Source organism: Ornithorhynchus anatinus, chromosome 4 (assembly GCF_004115215.2).
Source record: "Ornithorhynchus anatinus isolate Pmale09 chromosome 4, mOrnAna1.pri.v4, whole genome shotgun sequence".
Taxonomy (NCBI): Eukaryota; Metazoa; Chordata; class Mammalia; order Monotremata; family Ornithorhynchidae; genus Ornithorhynchus; species Ornithorhynchus anatinus.
The window spans coordinates 15,661,744-15,678,323 of NC_041731.1; the positions used below are offsets into that span (position 1 = coordinate 15,661,744).

General features: G+C 39.6%; 1 protein-coding gene across 1 annotated transcript in view; it reads right to left on the bottom strand.

The window, feature by feature from the left end:
* ABCA13 (ATP binding cassette subfamily A member 13) overlaps positions 1-16,580 on the bottom strand; it is a 247,710-nt gene that overhangs the window by 73,629 nt on the left and 157,501 nt on the right. Inside the window, exons 50-51 of the mRNA XM_039911957.1 lie at positions 15,999-16,086; positions 12,080-12,188 (exon numbers count right to left, since the gene is read on the bottom strand). Of these exons, the coding sequence (XP_039767891.1) occupies positions 12,080-12,188; positions 15,999-16,086 (197 nt within the window). The remainder of the gene's footprint in view (positions 1-12,079; positions 12,189-15,998; positions 16,087-16,580) is intronic.

Consider the following 16,580-nt stretch of genomic DNA (forward strand, 5'->3'; position numbering starts at 1 on the left):
AGAATAACTGTATTGTTTGAGAATGGATTTTGTCTGCTTCCACAAAAGAGGAACCGTGAAGCTTAGAAACACAATTTCTCATACTGTTTGGGGTGTTAGAACCATGAAAGAAGTGAGCAGGACAAAGAGAAAGTCCCATTTACTTAATCATTTCTCTGCTCATCCAGAAATAGGTAGGAAAGAAAAAATACAACCAACTGATTGACAGGTCCACACACAGTAAGTAGTCTATGAACACCCACTATCAAATATAGGACCTTTAAAACATCCTGTTTTAGGTGCATCAGGGCACAGGACGGGCTCCCTAAAATTGGGACCAAATCAGCTCTTCTAATCTCCTTACCTCATTATGGTAGAAATTTCAGCCCTTCAGATTTAGGATGTGCCAATACAACTCAAACTAGAGAGACGGCAAGATCCAGTTAGCGAAGACAGGTGGAAAGCCAAAACAGATAAATCAGACCAGATTATCCTCTTGGAATCTGATTTATCTGCAATCATCAGTCTGATTGTTCATAGAAAAATATCACCCTCACTTTGTACTCCTCAGAATCAGTGTTTGAAACAGCATCAGCAAAGGAGAAAAATACTATGCTCTATTCTTCTCCTTCTCTCTACACGAAATTTTAATGGAAATTCCTCAGACCTTGTCACAAAAATTAGTATAGAGAAAAATCCACGTATATCAATATGCGTAAGGACCTTTATTTTGAATGAGGCATTTAAAAAGGTGGAGAGGAACAAAGGAGTGTATGTCAAATTTTCTGAAGCTCTACCTCACCATATTTTAGCCAAATTTGAAACACTGAGGACTGGTTTAGCAGAAAATATTCTTAAAGGATTGAATATAATACCTGTTACTAAATCACACAACAAAGGATGATAAGCACAAACTGAAACTAGTTCTTATCAAAAATCACACCAACCACGGCTAGCTTGTCTTTGATCAGTTTGTCAATGCTTTTTCATGGATTTTTCCTCAGGGTTTTCTTCCTGCTTTTTTCTGTTTCTCCTTGGCAGTTTGTTTTCACAGTTCATTGCAAAGACAATTTTAAAGAATATGCTCACCAACTGGTATCTGTTCATTAAGATGTGCAATGAGGAGTAAACTGTCTAGAATATTGGAACCAAGAGTCATGTGGACTGGTTTTTGTTACATTTAGTGTATTTGGAGCAGAAGGATAAAACATGGGAGATTTGGAGCCATTTTTCCTCCCTCTATATCACCACTGTCGAATGAAATGTATTTGAAACAGAGTTAGCAGTCATGGTGATAGCTGCCTGGGTTGTCCTCTTAGCTCTACAGTTTGCCTGCTGTGTGACCTTGGACAAGTCACTTAACTTCTCTGTGCCTCTGTAAAATGATTAAAAGGAGATTAAGACTGTGACCTCCATGTAGGACAGGGACTGTATCCAACCTGATTTACTTGTATCCTACCCAGCGCTTAGTATATATAGTAAGAGCTTAACAAATATCACCATTATTAGTAGTAGTTAGCAATAGCAGTAATACTAGTATTTATTGAGTGCCTCCTGAATGCAAGACACTAAACAAAGCACTAGGGAAGGTACAAACACAAGACATGTTCTCTGCCTCAAAGAGCTTTCATTCTAATGGAGGAGGTAGACATAGAGATATTATAAACAGTGAACTCAGATTAAGAAGTTAAATGTTCAGTTGCAAGAAACATATATTTTTATTTGTAATTGATAATGGGGAGGGCTGGCGGATTTTTGAGGGAATGGAGTTCTAGGCTGTGTAAACAGCCTAAGAAAGGAATTGAGAGCTTTCAAGAGAAGAACAAGATATAGATAGGAGGGGGGCTTGGAAGGGATTGAAAAGAGCAAATTGGGAAGGAGTGGGTGAGGAGAGCCAAAATGTAAATTGAAAGGCAAAATGGAGAGCCTTCAAGTCAATAATAAGGAATTGGTTTTGGGGTGTTTTTTTTTTTTTTCACATGGAGGGAGAAAGACAATGATTGGAGAGGGTTCTGAGCAGATGGAAATGTGTGCTGAATGACATTTTGGGAAGGTGATCTGGGCAGCAGCACGTATGAACTGAAGCAGGGAAAAACTAGAGGCAGGAAAACCAGCAAGAAGCCTGACCATGATATAAGTGCTTGAAACATGGTGGTAGCTGTTTGGGAATCAGGAGAGAAAAGGGAGGGAGAGTGTCTATAATGAGTTAGCATTCTTTCTCAGGGTCCACTGGGGCAAGTATTATCATCATCATCAACAACATCATCATCAACATCATCATACTGAAAAGTGATGACTTGGTTAGTCATTTAAGTGGATAATATTGAAAGGGCATATGGACCTGCCTAACCTTTTCTCTTTCTAGGAGCCATTCTCTGGGTCAGAGTCTTGGCCCTTAGCTAAGGCCCCAGGATATGAGCACATAAAAGTTTTTTACTCCTATGTTATTCATGCCATTTTTTTCCTCTACTGAGTTAGAGAAATGACAGCTTTCTGATATACTTAGAGAAAGTAGTGTCTGGCTAAGAACAAGATAAAATTCCCCAATAACATTGTCTCTGAAGACCATAGCTAGGTCTCTAAGCATTTCTTGCTTGATAGCAGGATAAGGTGGCTTAAAATCAAAAACTGAATCCTCCTTTAAATAATCTTTACCTTGACTAGTTTGCTTTTGCTCACTGCCCTTCCACTGATGGTTGACTGCTGACACTTATTGAGAACTTCTTGGCCAAGGCTACATAAGACAGAAGAAATATTCAAATCCTGTATGTGATTTCCAATGCAACTGCTGGCTAATTGCTTTAATTTACTTTATCTCCATCTTGATCCCTAAAATAATATTACTGAAAGTCACCAGCTCTGATTGTGAATAGTCTTTTTAAACTACTAAAGGTGGTTCAAGTCTTATTATGCAGAGAGTCACAAATAGGCCAACATATTATTATTATAAGATGAAGAAATACTAGGCTTAATTTAAATGCTGCTGATTTATAGTGTTTAATGTCTCTCATTAACTAAATAGGTGGCATTCCAGTGGTTATTGCAGATTTATTTTATTAGCCATAAAAGTGCAGGAAAAATATGTTGAAAGGAGATTTTACACTTACAACCTTTTGGATGTTGAATTATCTATCTACATTACAGCAAATTGTAATCATAATTTTTCAAGGTCGAAAACAAAGCAGCTTCTAAAGGAAGCACATTACTGTAAAAGCAGCAAACATTGAAAATGAAAATGAATTTCATTATGATCTTTAAAGCTCTAATCCAAATGCAAAGGCTGATTTCAAATGCTCTAATAATGAGACTCTCTTAAGAGCTCAGGAGCGACCAGTTATCTAAAATGAAACTTACAAATATCAGTCTTTCATTAAATCAAACTTGATATTTCCATAAAATGAAATCAGCACATTTACCATTTCACATTTTGAAAAATCTAGGTCAAATCCTGAGCAGAGAAAGTTACTGGGCTCGGAACTGTCCATGGGGAAACAGCATGGTGTAGTTGATAGAGCTTGGACCAGTGAGTCAGAAGGTCTTGGGTTCTAATCCGAGTTCTGCCGCTTGTCTGCTTTGTGACTTTGGGTAACACTTCACTTCTCAGTACCTCAGTTCCCACATTCATAAAAAGGGGTCTAAGTACCCTCCTATTTACACTGTGAGCCCCATTTGGGACAGGGTCTCTGTCCAATCTGATTATCTTGTATATATCCCAGAGCTTAGGTTAGTGTTTGGCACATAGTAAGCTCTTAACAAATACTTCAGTTATTATTACTTGGATTGTAAATTCCCTGAGGAAGAAGCCATGCTTACTATTGTGGCTTCCCAATATTTAGTACAATTCTCTACATACAGAAACATTTGGTAGATACTACTGATTGACTGATTGGTTGAGCATAAGCTAGTTATCACACCAAGGCAGACTCATCATAGTTCACTAATAGAAGACTCACCTTTTCTGGCTGAAAAGTCCTTTTATGCTTCATCCTACTGACTATTCTAGGCTTAAATCAGTTACCCTAAAAGAGATGGGGGAGCAGGGCTTTTGCCCTTCAGTAACCAGAGCAATGATGTCTGCCCGCCACCTAAAACTCAACATGACTAAAACGTGGATGGTACGACCATCCTTCCCGTCTCTCAGGCCCTCAACCTCGGTGTCATCTTTGACTCGGCTCTCTCGTTCACCCCACTCATCCGATCCATCACCGAAACCTGCCGGTCTCACGTTTATAATATCGCCAAGATCCGCCCTTTCCTCTCCACCCAAACGACTATCTTACTGCTACGGGCTCTCATAATATCCCGGCTGGATTACTGTGTCAGCCTTCTCTATGATCTCCCTTCCTCCTCTCTCTCCCCGCTCCAGTCCATTCTTCACTCTGCTGCCCGGCTCATCTTCCTGCAGAAATGCCCTGGGCATGTCACTCCCCTTCTTAAAAACCTCCAGTGGTTGCCTATCAACTTCCGAGCCAAACAAAAATTTCTCACTCTAGGTTTTGAGGCTGTCCATCACCTTGCCCCCTCCTACCTCTCCTCCCTTCTCTCTTTCCACTGCCCACCCCGCACACTCCGCTCCTCTGCCGCCCACCTCCTCACCGTGCCCCGTTCTCGCCTATCCCGCTGTCGACCCCTGGGCCACGACCTCCCGCGGTCCTGGAACACCCTCCCTCCTCACCTCCGCCAAACTAATTCTCTTCCCCTCTTCAAAACCCTATTTAAAGCTCACCTCCTCCAAGAGGCCTTCCCAGACTGAGCTCCCCTTTTCCCTCTGCTCTCTCTACCCCCTCTTCACCTCTCCGCAGCTAAACCCTCTTCTCCCTGCTTTCTCTCTGCTCCTCCTCCTCTCCCGTCCCACCCCCTCAGCACTGTACTCGTCCGCTCAACTGTATATATTTTCATTACCCTATTTATTTTGTTAATGAGATGTACATCACCTTGATTCTATTTATTTGCTTTTGTTTTAATGAGATGTTCTTCCCCTTGATTCTATTTATTGCCATTGTTCTTGTCTGTCTCCCTCGATTAGACTGTAAACCCATCAGACGGCAGGGACTGTCTCCATCCGTTATCGATTTGTACATTCCAAGTGCTTAGTACAGTGCTCTGCACATAGTAAGCGCTCAATAAATACTATTGAATGAATGAATAATTTCCTTTTCCATTTTTCATTCCATGACCCTCAGATAGACCCCCTGATTTATAACTCTGGAAGCAATGGAATGGTGGCAGAATTCCTCTAAGTCTCTTAGAATACACTTTCAAGTCTTTCCCTTACTTGGTAAAAGTTGCAAGGTTTTGTCCGATGGAAGTGAGAGTGAAGAACCTTTTATTTCTACACATTATTTTGGACCATCTGTCACTCCTGAGCCTTTAAGGGATTCTCATTATTGAAACATTTATAGGTAATGCAAAAGAAGTTAAAATTGTACACTTGGGGAAATTCTATTTTTACATAAATAGCCCAATTTCACCTAACACTCTCACTCATTGTTAAATTGGTGGTAAAACAGTGAAGCAGTGTGGTTTAGTGGAAAGAGCACAGGATTGGGAATCAGTAGACCTGGGTGCTAACCTCGCTCCCATCACTTGTCTGCTGTGTGACCTTGGGAAAGTCACTTAACTACTCTGTGCCTCAACTGTGAACCATATCAATATATATTCTCTGCCCTCTAGACTGTGAGGCCCATCGATGTTGGACAGGGGCTAAGTCTGATCTAACTATATTGCATCTTACCCCAGAGCTTAGCATAGCACATTGTAAGTGCTTAGCTGGAGACTTTCCATCAATTTATAATAATAATAATTGTAACAATAATAAATTGATGTGAAACCTTTCTTCAGTGCCATCTTATATAGTCATTTTTAATGGGCTAGGTTAAGTAACAGTAACACTTGTGAATGCTAAACAGGGAAATTTTTCACACACATAAATGAAAACAGCAATTTCCCTTGAAAGCGTGCGTTTCTGCCAGGCCACTTGGGTCTTCCATTGAGAGATTTGTTGCTCTAGAGTGCATATTTATGAAACTGATGTACAGAGAGATTGCATAATGTTATGACAGCATACATCCTGACATATCTCCATTTCCTGGGCCTGAGACACTAAAATAAAAGCACATTAGGGGACTTAAACAGTTGAGAAATGGAACAAGTCACACCCATGAAATTCCACAGTTTGGAAATTCTACTTTCCAAACTGTTGATCACATTCAGATGACAGGGCTTTCGATTCTTTTATTGGTTCCATTTACTCTTGTCAACTGCATATGATCACTTGTCATTTTCCCATGATTACTGCCAAGATGCTAAAACATACATAACCATTTCAGTGTAAAAAATGGCTACAAACAAATCCTCCACAAGCCTGAGAATGAATATGTTTCTCAAAAAACTAAAGATCTTTGTTTAACCAAATCAAAATAAATATTGCCCTCCAATCGATGTCCCTGAAGTGAAGATTGTCACAGAGAAACCTGGAAACTGAAAAGATTAAGAATGGTGGAAACAGACACCTGTGTAAAATTGCAATTCAACTACCATTTCACAGCGGGGCCTCCAGGGGGGATCTGGGCCAGAACGGCAGATAACTTGAGGAGACGCGAAACTCAAAATGAATGCTTAAGCGAAACTCAAAATGAATGCTTAAGTGGGTTGTGAAAGCAATTGCATCCGTTTTCTCTGAATGGTAAATGGGTAATGAAATCACATCAATGAAAACTCAGTCACGCCAATAGAGGAATGAACTTTCAAACCACTTTCGGGAAATCCATCATCATAATTCACTGCTACTTAATTTTCATTAGGCACTGTACCTGGGTTGTGACATAACCTTAAATGGGATGGATCAATCAATCAATCAATCAGTGGTATTTATTGAGCACTTACTGTGTGCAGAGCACTGTACTAAGTGCTTGGGAGAGTAAAATGGAGTCTATAGACACAATCTCTGCCCTTGAGACCTTGACAACTTTGAGGATAGCAGGCATGTGGTATTTTAAATCACTAGTTATTTTAAATCACAGCCCCCTTACCACAGCTGAAGAAATCTCTGTCCCCGGCTTACTCAGGACATGCCAGGATAGCTATAAATAATGTTGGTATTTGTTAAGCGCTTACTATGTGCCGAGAACTGTTCTAAGCACTGGACCACTGCTCTTCCTTCTTCTCCCCTATTCACCTTTGGAGCCAATTGAAACATCCGGCATTTGCAACCTCACCGCTGTGGGGTCTCTGCCCACCCATTACCGTGGTCAAGTGATCAGCCTTCTCTCTCCCTGCTCCCCCCACCCCTGAACCCTCCCAGCACCAGACAAAAGACCCTCATCCCATCCTGCTTTCCACCACCCTGGTGGGAATAAAAACAGTGCCTGCAGTATGAGGCTTCAGAGAACCTCAGGAAAGCTAGTGGCTGCCTACCCATTGTTGTTGACCTTGAGACTCGAGGAGAAATGATCCTTTTCCTACCACATCTCTCTGGTGACTTTCATTTTTATTTTGTATCTTGCATGTTTGTTCTTGTCCCTTTTGCTGTTTTAATGTTTTAGTGTTTCATTGCTCCCATTACGTCCATTTCCAGTCCTCCCTCTCCTATCACCACTTAGCATTCATAGATTTTTGAACACTTAGAGAGTCAGGGATGGTGTCTAATTCCCACCTGTATACTCTTTCTCAGCACTTAGTACAGCACTGTGCACAAAGTGCTTATTAAATAGTATTACCACTATTACTTCTATTACTTTTACTAAAGGTTTGCTTCCATCAGCATCATCATTAATGGTATTTATTGAGCACTTACTCTGTGCAGAGCACTGTACTAAGTACTCAGCAGACTAGGCAGACTTTCCCTGCCCACACCGAGCTTAGAGATAGAGGGAGAGACGAGAGATTAGTGTGAATGAATGATTTATCATATAGCATTTATAATTACGTACTAAATTACTGTGGGGTTGAGGTTACGGTGCATATCAAATGCCTGAAGGTCACAGATCCAAATGTACAGTTGACGCAGAAGGGAAAGGGAGCCGGGAAAAGTGGGCTTCATTAGGGAAGACCTCTTGGAGATCCGACCCTATGAAGGCTTTGCAAGGGGGCACTGTGGTGACCCCGCATATATGGAACTCTAGAGGGAGGACATGGGAAAGGGATGCGTGGAGAGAGAGATGGCATTGGGCATGGTTAGTAAGTTGATGTTAGAGGAGCAAAGTGTGCTGACTGGGCTGTAGTAGGAGATCAGTGAGGTAAGGTAGGAGGGGGAAAGCTGATTGAGTTATTTAAAGCAATGATAAGGAGTTTCAGAGTAATATCGAGGTGCATGAGCAACCACTGGAAGTTCTTGAGGAGTAGGAGATATGGACTGAACTTTTTTTAGGAAAATAATCCATGTAATGGACTTCCAATAGGCGCTCAACAAATGTACTTCTTTTACCTTAATTTGATGTGCAGCAGGGAAATCAAATTATATGTAATAAATAAGTGCTAGGTTCAAGGACATAAACATATAAACATTATTAAGACTGCTGTACCGTTACCTAAAAGGTCTTAAGAGCACAGGATGGACGAACCGAAGAATGCCAAGACATGGCTTTGTGTTCTGAAGATTATTTTTTCTTTAATTTCTCGTGAATAGGATCCATCATATTTTAACCACATTATATTTTCCCTCTAGGGCATGGTGCTTCATTACCTAATGGTTTCAATTGCTTCTTTGCTGATTCCTAAACTCACAGAGTCAATGTGGGGCAACTTTAATGAATGCATGCAAAATGGTCTTTTCATTCCAAAAGCCTATTGTTGTGACTTCTAAAATAAGTTTGATCTCCTTTATGACAATTTTTATACAGGTGATTTATGGGGGCTCATTTTGTGTTTTTTAACCTTAAGAACTTTCGTGGATGCTCACTGCTGGTGACTGTTTTTAATGAGAATTTGCTGTATATGTGGAATAACACTGGAATTGGTGTAATTTCACTTTAACAATCATATTTTGTTGAGTATTTCATGGGGAACTCGAAATAAATGACTGACAGCTTTACTCTTTGCCACTAATAAGATGGTAATGAAGTCCATAAATCAAAGTGTATCCTGTAAACTCAAATCTATGTACCTGTAAATTTCATTTTATTTCCTGCTAATGAATCTGGGTAGAGATTTACTCTTCATAAATCATTTGCCACCACAATTTTCTCCCTCAAATACTGCTTCAATGACTGTCCCTAGAGTGTTCACACTGGACCCAAAACCAATCTTTTTTCACTCTACCTTTTAAAGTACAGACTCCTTTTAGGGAGGGATTGAGTCGTCAACTGGTAATATCCTCTTAAACCGAGAACTGGGATTTGAACAGAGAGACTGCTCAAAATTGATGAAGAAGTCCACGTTTTGCCACTGGCCTACAATGTGAATTTGAGAATTTCTATTTGATCTCAGTATCCTCAACTCTAAAATGGGGATAAGAAACCAGCTCTCCCTCTCCTTTAATTAATCAATCCAGCAAGGGTATTTATTGAGTGCTCACTGAGTGCAGAGCACTGTACTAAGTGAAGGACAAAGTACAATACAATCAAGTTGATAGACATGATACCTGCCCACAAAGAGCTCTTAGATTATGAGCCTGTGTGGGATGGCACTGTGTCCAGTCTGATCATTTTGTATATACCAGCATTTTAGCAACTTCTAAGTGTTCAATAAATGCCCTAATGGAATTAAGATAACAACAATGCAGTGTTTTGGGGTGGTTTTTTTTTATGATGGTTGCCTTTCTTAAGTGAAGATGAGATTACTTCACACTGAGCTCCTATCCATTTGTACAAAAAGGGCAGAAAAGGCCTAGTGAAGTGATGTGGCCCCGTGAAAAGAACGCTAGCTGAGGAGTTAGAGGAACTTGGTTCTAATCTTAGTTCTGCCATCTGCCTGCTGTTTGACCTTGACAAATCACTCAACTTCCCTCAATTCCTGATTGAGGTTTCTCAATTTCCTGATCTGAAAAACAGGGATTAAGTACCTGTTCTCCCTCCTACTTAGACTGTGAGCCCCACTGGGAAAGGGGCTTTTCCCAACCTGATTCTCTTATATTGATCGCAGCACTTTCTTCAATGCTTGGCACATAGCAAATGTTAAAAATAATAATAATAATAATACTTATAACTGTGGTATATGTTAAGTGCTTACCATATACCAAGCACTAAACTAGGCTCTGGGGTAAATACAAGATAATCATAGTCTACATGGGTCTCACAGACTACGTAGTAGGGAGAACTGGTATTGAACCCCTATTTTGCAGTTGAGGTAACTGAGGCACAGAGAAGTTAAGTGACTTGCCCAATGCCCCAAAGCAGACAAGTGACAGAGGCAGGATTAGAACCCAGGTTCAATGACTCCCAGGGCCATGATCTTTCCACTAGGTCTTTCCCAAATTTTATCATTATTATCATAATAATTAGCCACTTGCAGTGACGAGCACAGTTTTCAAGATTATCATTTGGTCTTCTACTTTTCCTAATATTTTTTTCCTCAAAAAGACCAATTTCTGTCCTTTCTTAACATCCGCATACTAATCAGAGTATTACTATTTGCAAAGTGCTTAGTATGTTTAAAGCACTGATCTGAGCACTGGACAAAAGTACATCACTTAAAAATTAGTCCGGCTTCCCGGCCCTCAAGGGAGTCATGATCTAAGAATAAAGGTGGGAGGGGATTGGGGGAAGACAAGCAAGAAAGGCCAAAAAAAACCAAAACCCCCAAAAACATTAAAAGGCAAAGAAAAGAATAAGTACTAGAGCAGTTCCAGTTCCATGCTCTTCACCACTGAGGTGAAGAGACCAGTCCACAATTATAAGTACCTCCACCAGAGGAAATCTACCCCTAATGGGCTAAAATTTATACAAGATGTTGCAATTTTGTTTGGGCCCTGCTTTGATGGAGAGATCAGAATAAGACTGATATTGATCTAGGGGAATGGCCACTTCAGGGTTGTCTGTTACAGTAGCTCCCAACTGTTCCCTCCTCTGATCCATTGCCTGAGACCATGCTTCACTATATTTGTGAAATCTTTGCTCTTCCTCATTTGCTTGGGCATGTCAATTTTAGTTCATCTTGCTAAACCTGCTGCTATTCCCTTTACAAGTCCCACCCAGCAAAGCCATGTTACAGTGAGCTAGCACTTAATTCCAGTACTTATTATCTTGTCTCTCCATATGATGTTGGGTTTACACTAATGAAAGTGCTTGAAAAAACATATATGCCTTCTCTAATATGTCCAGGACTCATAGCCTTATAAAAGGTTAGATAACTGAAATCTAGCTCCAGTCATGTACCATCAAACATTATTTCAAACACTTCCTTTCCAATATAGAATTCCAAAGAAAACTAAAGTGCTCCATTTTTCCAGACAAGCTATTTCACACTGTGGAAAAGAACTGTCATTCTCCATCCATCCAGTTTATTAATAACTAATATGAGCTCAACTCTCCCGTCATAATGAAATGAAATCAGAGGACAATCTCCAATTCCTGAGCACAGTTAAGTCAAAATATTTTAACTTCACCTTGAGGCAATTCTGAAACAAGATGATTTGCTTACTTAAAACCAATGTATAAAAGGAATACAGTGTAGACAATACCCCTTCCACAGAAAACCAAATTATCTTTACTGCCAACATACACCTTATTATATCCATTATATCCATTTATTAGAGACAAATAAATGCAAAAATCTCCATCATTCCTCTTTTTCATATATACAGCTCATTGTCTATTTCACTTTTCAAAACAATACTATCCTTCGAAGACCGGTCATGGCAGTGTGGCCTAGTGGCAAGAGTACAGACTTGGGAATCAGAGGACCTGGGTTCTAATCTCAATTCTGACACTTGTCTGCTGTGTGATCTTGGGCAATTCACTTAACTTCTCTGTGCCTCAGTTCTTCAGTAAAATGGGGATGAAATACCTGTTCTCCCTCCTATTTAAACTGTAATCCCCATGTGGGTCAGGGACAGTGACCTGATTATCTTGAATCAACTCCATATCTTAGTACTATACTGAGCACAAAGTAATCATTTAGTAGGTACCATAATTGTAATTATTTCGCAAAAACAAATAGTTACCATACTGTCTCCAGTCCACCAAGGGAGGCAAATGTTGCCACAGGATGAGGTTATTTAGGTGATTTAAGTAAGATGGGAGTGAATGAAAACTCTTCTGGTTGTACCATACCTAGAAAATAGAGAAAATTGCCTGAATCTTGCTATAAAATTGAATTTGAAAATGAAAAAAGCAGACTCTTCAGATCCCTTATGACTCAAAGGACTCCCAATTAAATCAAGATGACTGAAAATGAGTTATGAACTTCAGCCAACAAACTTTCTGTTTCTCTCATGAAAAAGATGAACAATCTAAAAGACCATTTTCCGGGGAATAAAAGTGATTATTTCCCTATAATTATACTCTCACAAAGGATAAGAATTACCAGTCTGACATTTTCTTTCTTCCAGGTGAATTTGATTAGGTCTGCTGAGCATAAAAGGTGTGGGAAACAGTTACTTAGTCATTCACTGGCCTGAAAGAAGTGCCTTGGCCTAGAACTCCATGATCTATACCCTTGTTACAGTTGCTGAAACTCCCTAGAGTAGTGGTTGTTCAGCCTACAGCAATTTTACTTCTAATTGTGTTTTCCCCACAACAAGGCTGGATTATCATCCATGTGACTAAACTTGTACTCATGTGTGATAGAGAATGGGACCCGAGCAACTGAGTGCAATGAGGGAGAGGATAAGCGCTCAAGAACCGGAAGCTAATATCAGTCAACCAATCAGTGGTGTTTATTGAGCACTTACTACGTTCAGAGCACTGTACTAAGCTCTTGGGAGAATACAACAGAAAGAGCCGACATGTTCCCTGCACTTAATGAGTTTACAGTTTAGAGGGGGAAGATGCTTCTGGGACTGGGTGTGCAAGCTGTGTTAGAAGCAAGGGCTGAATTCATCCAGGCAGTAGTTATGGAAGAGTTTATTAATTTTTTTATGGTATTTAAGAACTTACTCTGTGTCAGGCACTGTACTAAGGGCTGGGGTAGATAAGTTCATCCTTTAGACTGTAAATTCCCAGATCTGCCCTTATATGACCCTGCTATAAGCTCTGGTTTTTGGCATGGCTAGGTGACTTCATTAGCCTCCTCACTGGACTCCTAGCCTCTACCCCATTTAATCTATACATCATTACTGTAAACTTGTGGGCAGGGAACAGGTCTACTAACTGTTGTTTTGTACTCTCCTGAGAGCTTAGTACACTATTCTGTACACCTAGGCATTTAATGAATACCACTGATGATGATGATGATGGTGAATGGAGCATCTTCCTAATATGTCACTCAGCTCACATCTGTCCTGTCCTCAACACCTTCCACTGGCTGCCTCCCTGTGCCTTTTCCCATCAAACAAAAGCTCCTCACAGTCAGCTTCAAGGCTTTCTAACCTTGTATTATCTAACTGCTCTCTGCTGTCTCGTTTCCCCAGGCTGTTGTCTTCATTCCTCCAAAGTCACTCTCCTGATGATCCTCGATTTCAATTCTCCTGTCTCTGTCTGTTCACAGTGTTTCCCCGGTTTGGCACTCATTCTGTCCCCATATCAAATATATCACACTCTCCCCACATTCAAATCCCACCTAAAATCCACCTCCTCCAATAAGTTCTCCTCAGTTAATTTCCCAGGGCCCTGATCCATGTCATTCCTTCAGCCAACCCTAGTACTTATGAACTCATTTATCCTTTTCTTAGCACTGCTGTATATGCCTGCATTATTCATTATTTTTGACCTCTCTAGTTATATATACTTTAATGCTCACCTCTCCCATTCCAGTGTAAGGACCTTATGAGCAGGGGGTCTTATCACTTATTCTGGACATTCTAAATGCCTGAAACAGTATACACTGTACCCAATGGACACTCAAACTCTGCCCCATTGTTCCTGCTGCTTCGGCTTCTAATACCACTTCTACAATATAGACAGCAAAGATGTATGGTCTAGTGGAAAAAGTAGAGATTTAAGAGTCTGAGGACCTGTGTTCTAATTCCAAGTCCACCTTGTACCTGCTGTGTGACCTCGGACAATTCACTTAACTTCTGTTTCCTCATCTGTCAAATGGGAATCCTGTTCTCTCTCCTACTTAGACTGTGAGCCCCACGTGCAAACTGATTATCTCGTATGTATCTTAGTGCTAAGTACAGTGCTTAGCACAAATTAGTGTTTAACAAATATCACAATTATTATAGACATTCATCCATCATTTCAGAATGTCCTTAGGTATCTGCCATCACACTCTGCTTTATTCGGGTGTTTCATTAGGCAGTCCTTCTGCACATTGTTGCTGGACTTTCATCCATTTTTGAGAGACGGGGCAGGGAGAAGACTTTTTCTTGAATAATGATTGTACCAAAAACTTGTATTTTGAAGACAGTTCCTTCACAAGAATTGTTCAGAAAAAAACTGTTCTGAAGGTACAATGTAAATAAATTCCAATAGCTGGGCATAGAAGGTCAATTTGCAAATAAAAGGATTTGTCAGCATCAGGATACAAAGGGAAAAAGTAATTTTAACTCAGAAATTAAATTCAAGTATAGAAATTATTTGTAAAAGGAAAATGAATATTCAAGAAGCCATCTACTTCTTGATGCTCTTGATGCTCTTGATGTCCACTAAAGCTCTTAAAAGTCCATTTAAAAGACAATAGAATTTAAAAAGTTTATGTGCAATCTACTATTCTAGGGTTTCCCTACTTAATAAAATTTCACTGAGCATTATGTCATTAGGTAACCACACGAAATGAAAACCCAAGGGGTCAAATAATTCCAGTGTTTGATCTATGGGGTCTACTTTCCTGAAAGGCAGAGTGTGAATTGGTTTTAAACACCCTAGAATTAGATGAAATAATTTGAGATACTTCAGTGGGAGATTTTCTGCAGTATAATGATTCATATGGAAATTTTCCATTTTCCATTTCTCTTCAGAAGTCTATGTAAATTGTACATTCACTGTCTTTCAAACAGGCCCTAAAGGTTGAAGTAAAAGATTGGTCATTAATTACTGAAAGGTTAATGCAATAATTTGACTCAACATTGGCCAAAAGCAGTTTCCAGGAGGCATTTCAAGTAACAGACCTGCCTGTGTAAAATCTACACAATACTGGTGATGCTATGCTTTGAAGAAAAATCTCACTTAGTTGTATGTATTGAGTGCTTACCATGTGCAGAACATTGTACTAAGCACTTGAGAGAGTACAATAGAATGATATAACAGTACGGTATTCTCTACCCACAACTGGAAAATGATAACTTTCTTCTTGACTTAGTATCTGGGAAAATGCGTAACTAGAACTTCAAATATTCTTCTTTTCCCTTTGACTGTGAACCCCATGTGAGCCAGATACTGTGTTTGACCCAACTATCTTGTATCTACCCAGTGCCTAGTACAGTGCATGGCACATATCTGTAATTTTATTTATTTACATTGATGCCTGTCTCCCCCTGCCCCCGAGACTGTAAGATCATTTTGTATTGATGCCTTGTCTCCACCTCTTCTAGACTGTAACCTCATTGTGGGAAGGGAATGTCACTGTTTATTGTTGTATTGTACTTTCCCAAGCACTTAGTAGAGTGCTCCATACACAATAAGAGCTTAATATATACAATTCATTGAATGAGTTAATTAATAGTAAGTGCTAAACCAATACATAAATTTTTATGATTAGTTATTACTGCTCCTTTAAAATGATTGAAAAGTTGAGATTTTGTGTTCTTCATCAATCTTGCATTTTCTTCATTGTTTTTGTGAATTTTATCTTTCTTCCTGTGTATAGTTCCCCCTTTAAAATTTAAGCTCCTTGTGGATAAAAAATTATATAGACAAAATTTCATTAGAACTTCCTCAGCCATCAGTTCAAAGACCACAATAATGGAATAATAAATATGAAGTAATGTTCCAATTTCAATTCGATTGCCACAGTTCCATTTCAGTTTTAAAATACTTTACCTTAGCCAGTTTCTTTGTTCTGGATTCTTGAAATATTGCTTCTTGACCTAAATGTGGTGGCTTCGTCCCAAAAGACCAGCCTCCAAGCCTAGAAACAATGGAAAATAGTGTTACATCATGAATCAGGAGTCAATCATTTTCAATACTGCAATAAAAAAAAAATTGCAAAGCACATAGAAATCCTAAAAAGATTTAGAGTTTTTAAGGGGTTTATGTATACTGATTTTTCATCTGTAATGTATTAATTTCAACTGAGCCAATTATTCTGCTCGAAGTCGCTAACCTGGAATTACAAAAGTGTATTCCTTTTGAAATTCAACAGTAACATAGTCATGTGTAACCCAAAGCTCACATCTCCTCCCAGAGGCCTTCACCAATTTTGCCCTCTCTTCCCCGACTCCCTTTCTCTTCTGAGTTATCTATACAGTTGGATTTGTGACCTCTGGCATTTCCTATTCTCCCCACCATCAACTCCACAACACTTTGTGTACATATCTTTAATTTTGTTTTATAAATTGTTCATTTATATCAATGTCTGTCTCTCCGCCTTGGTCACTGTGGGCAGGGAATGTGTCTGCCAGC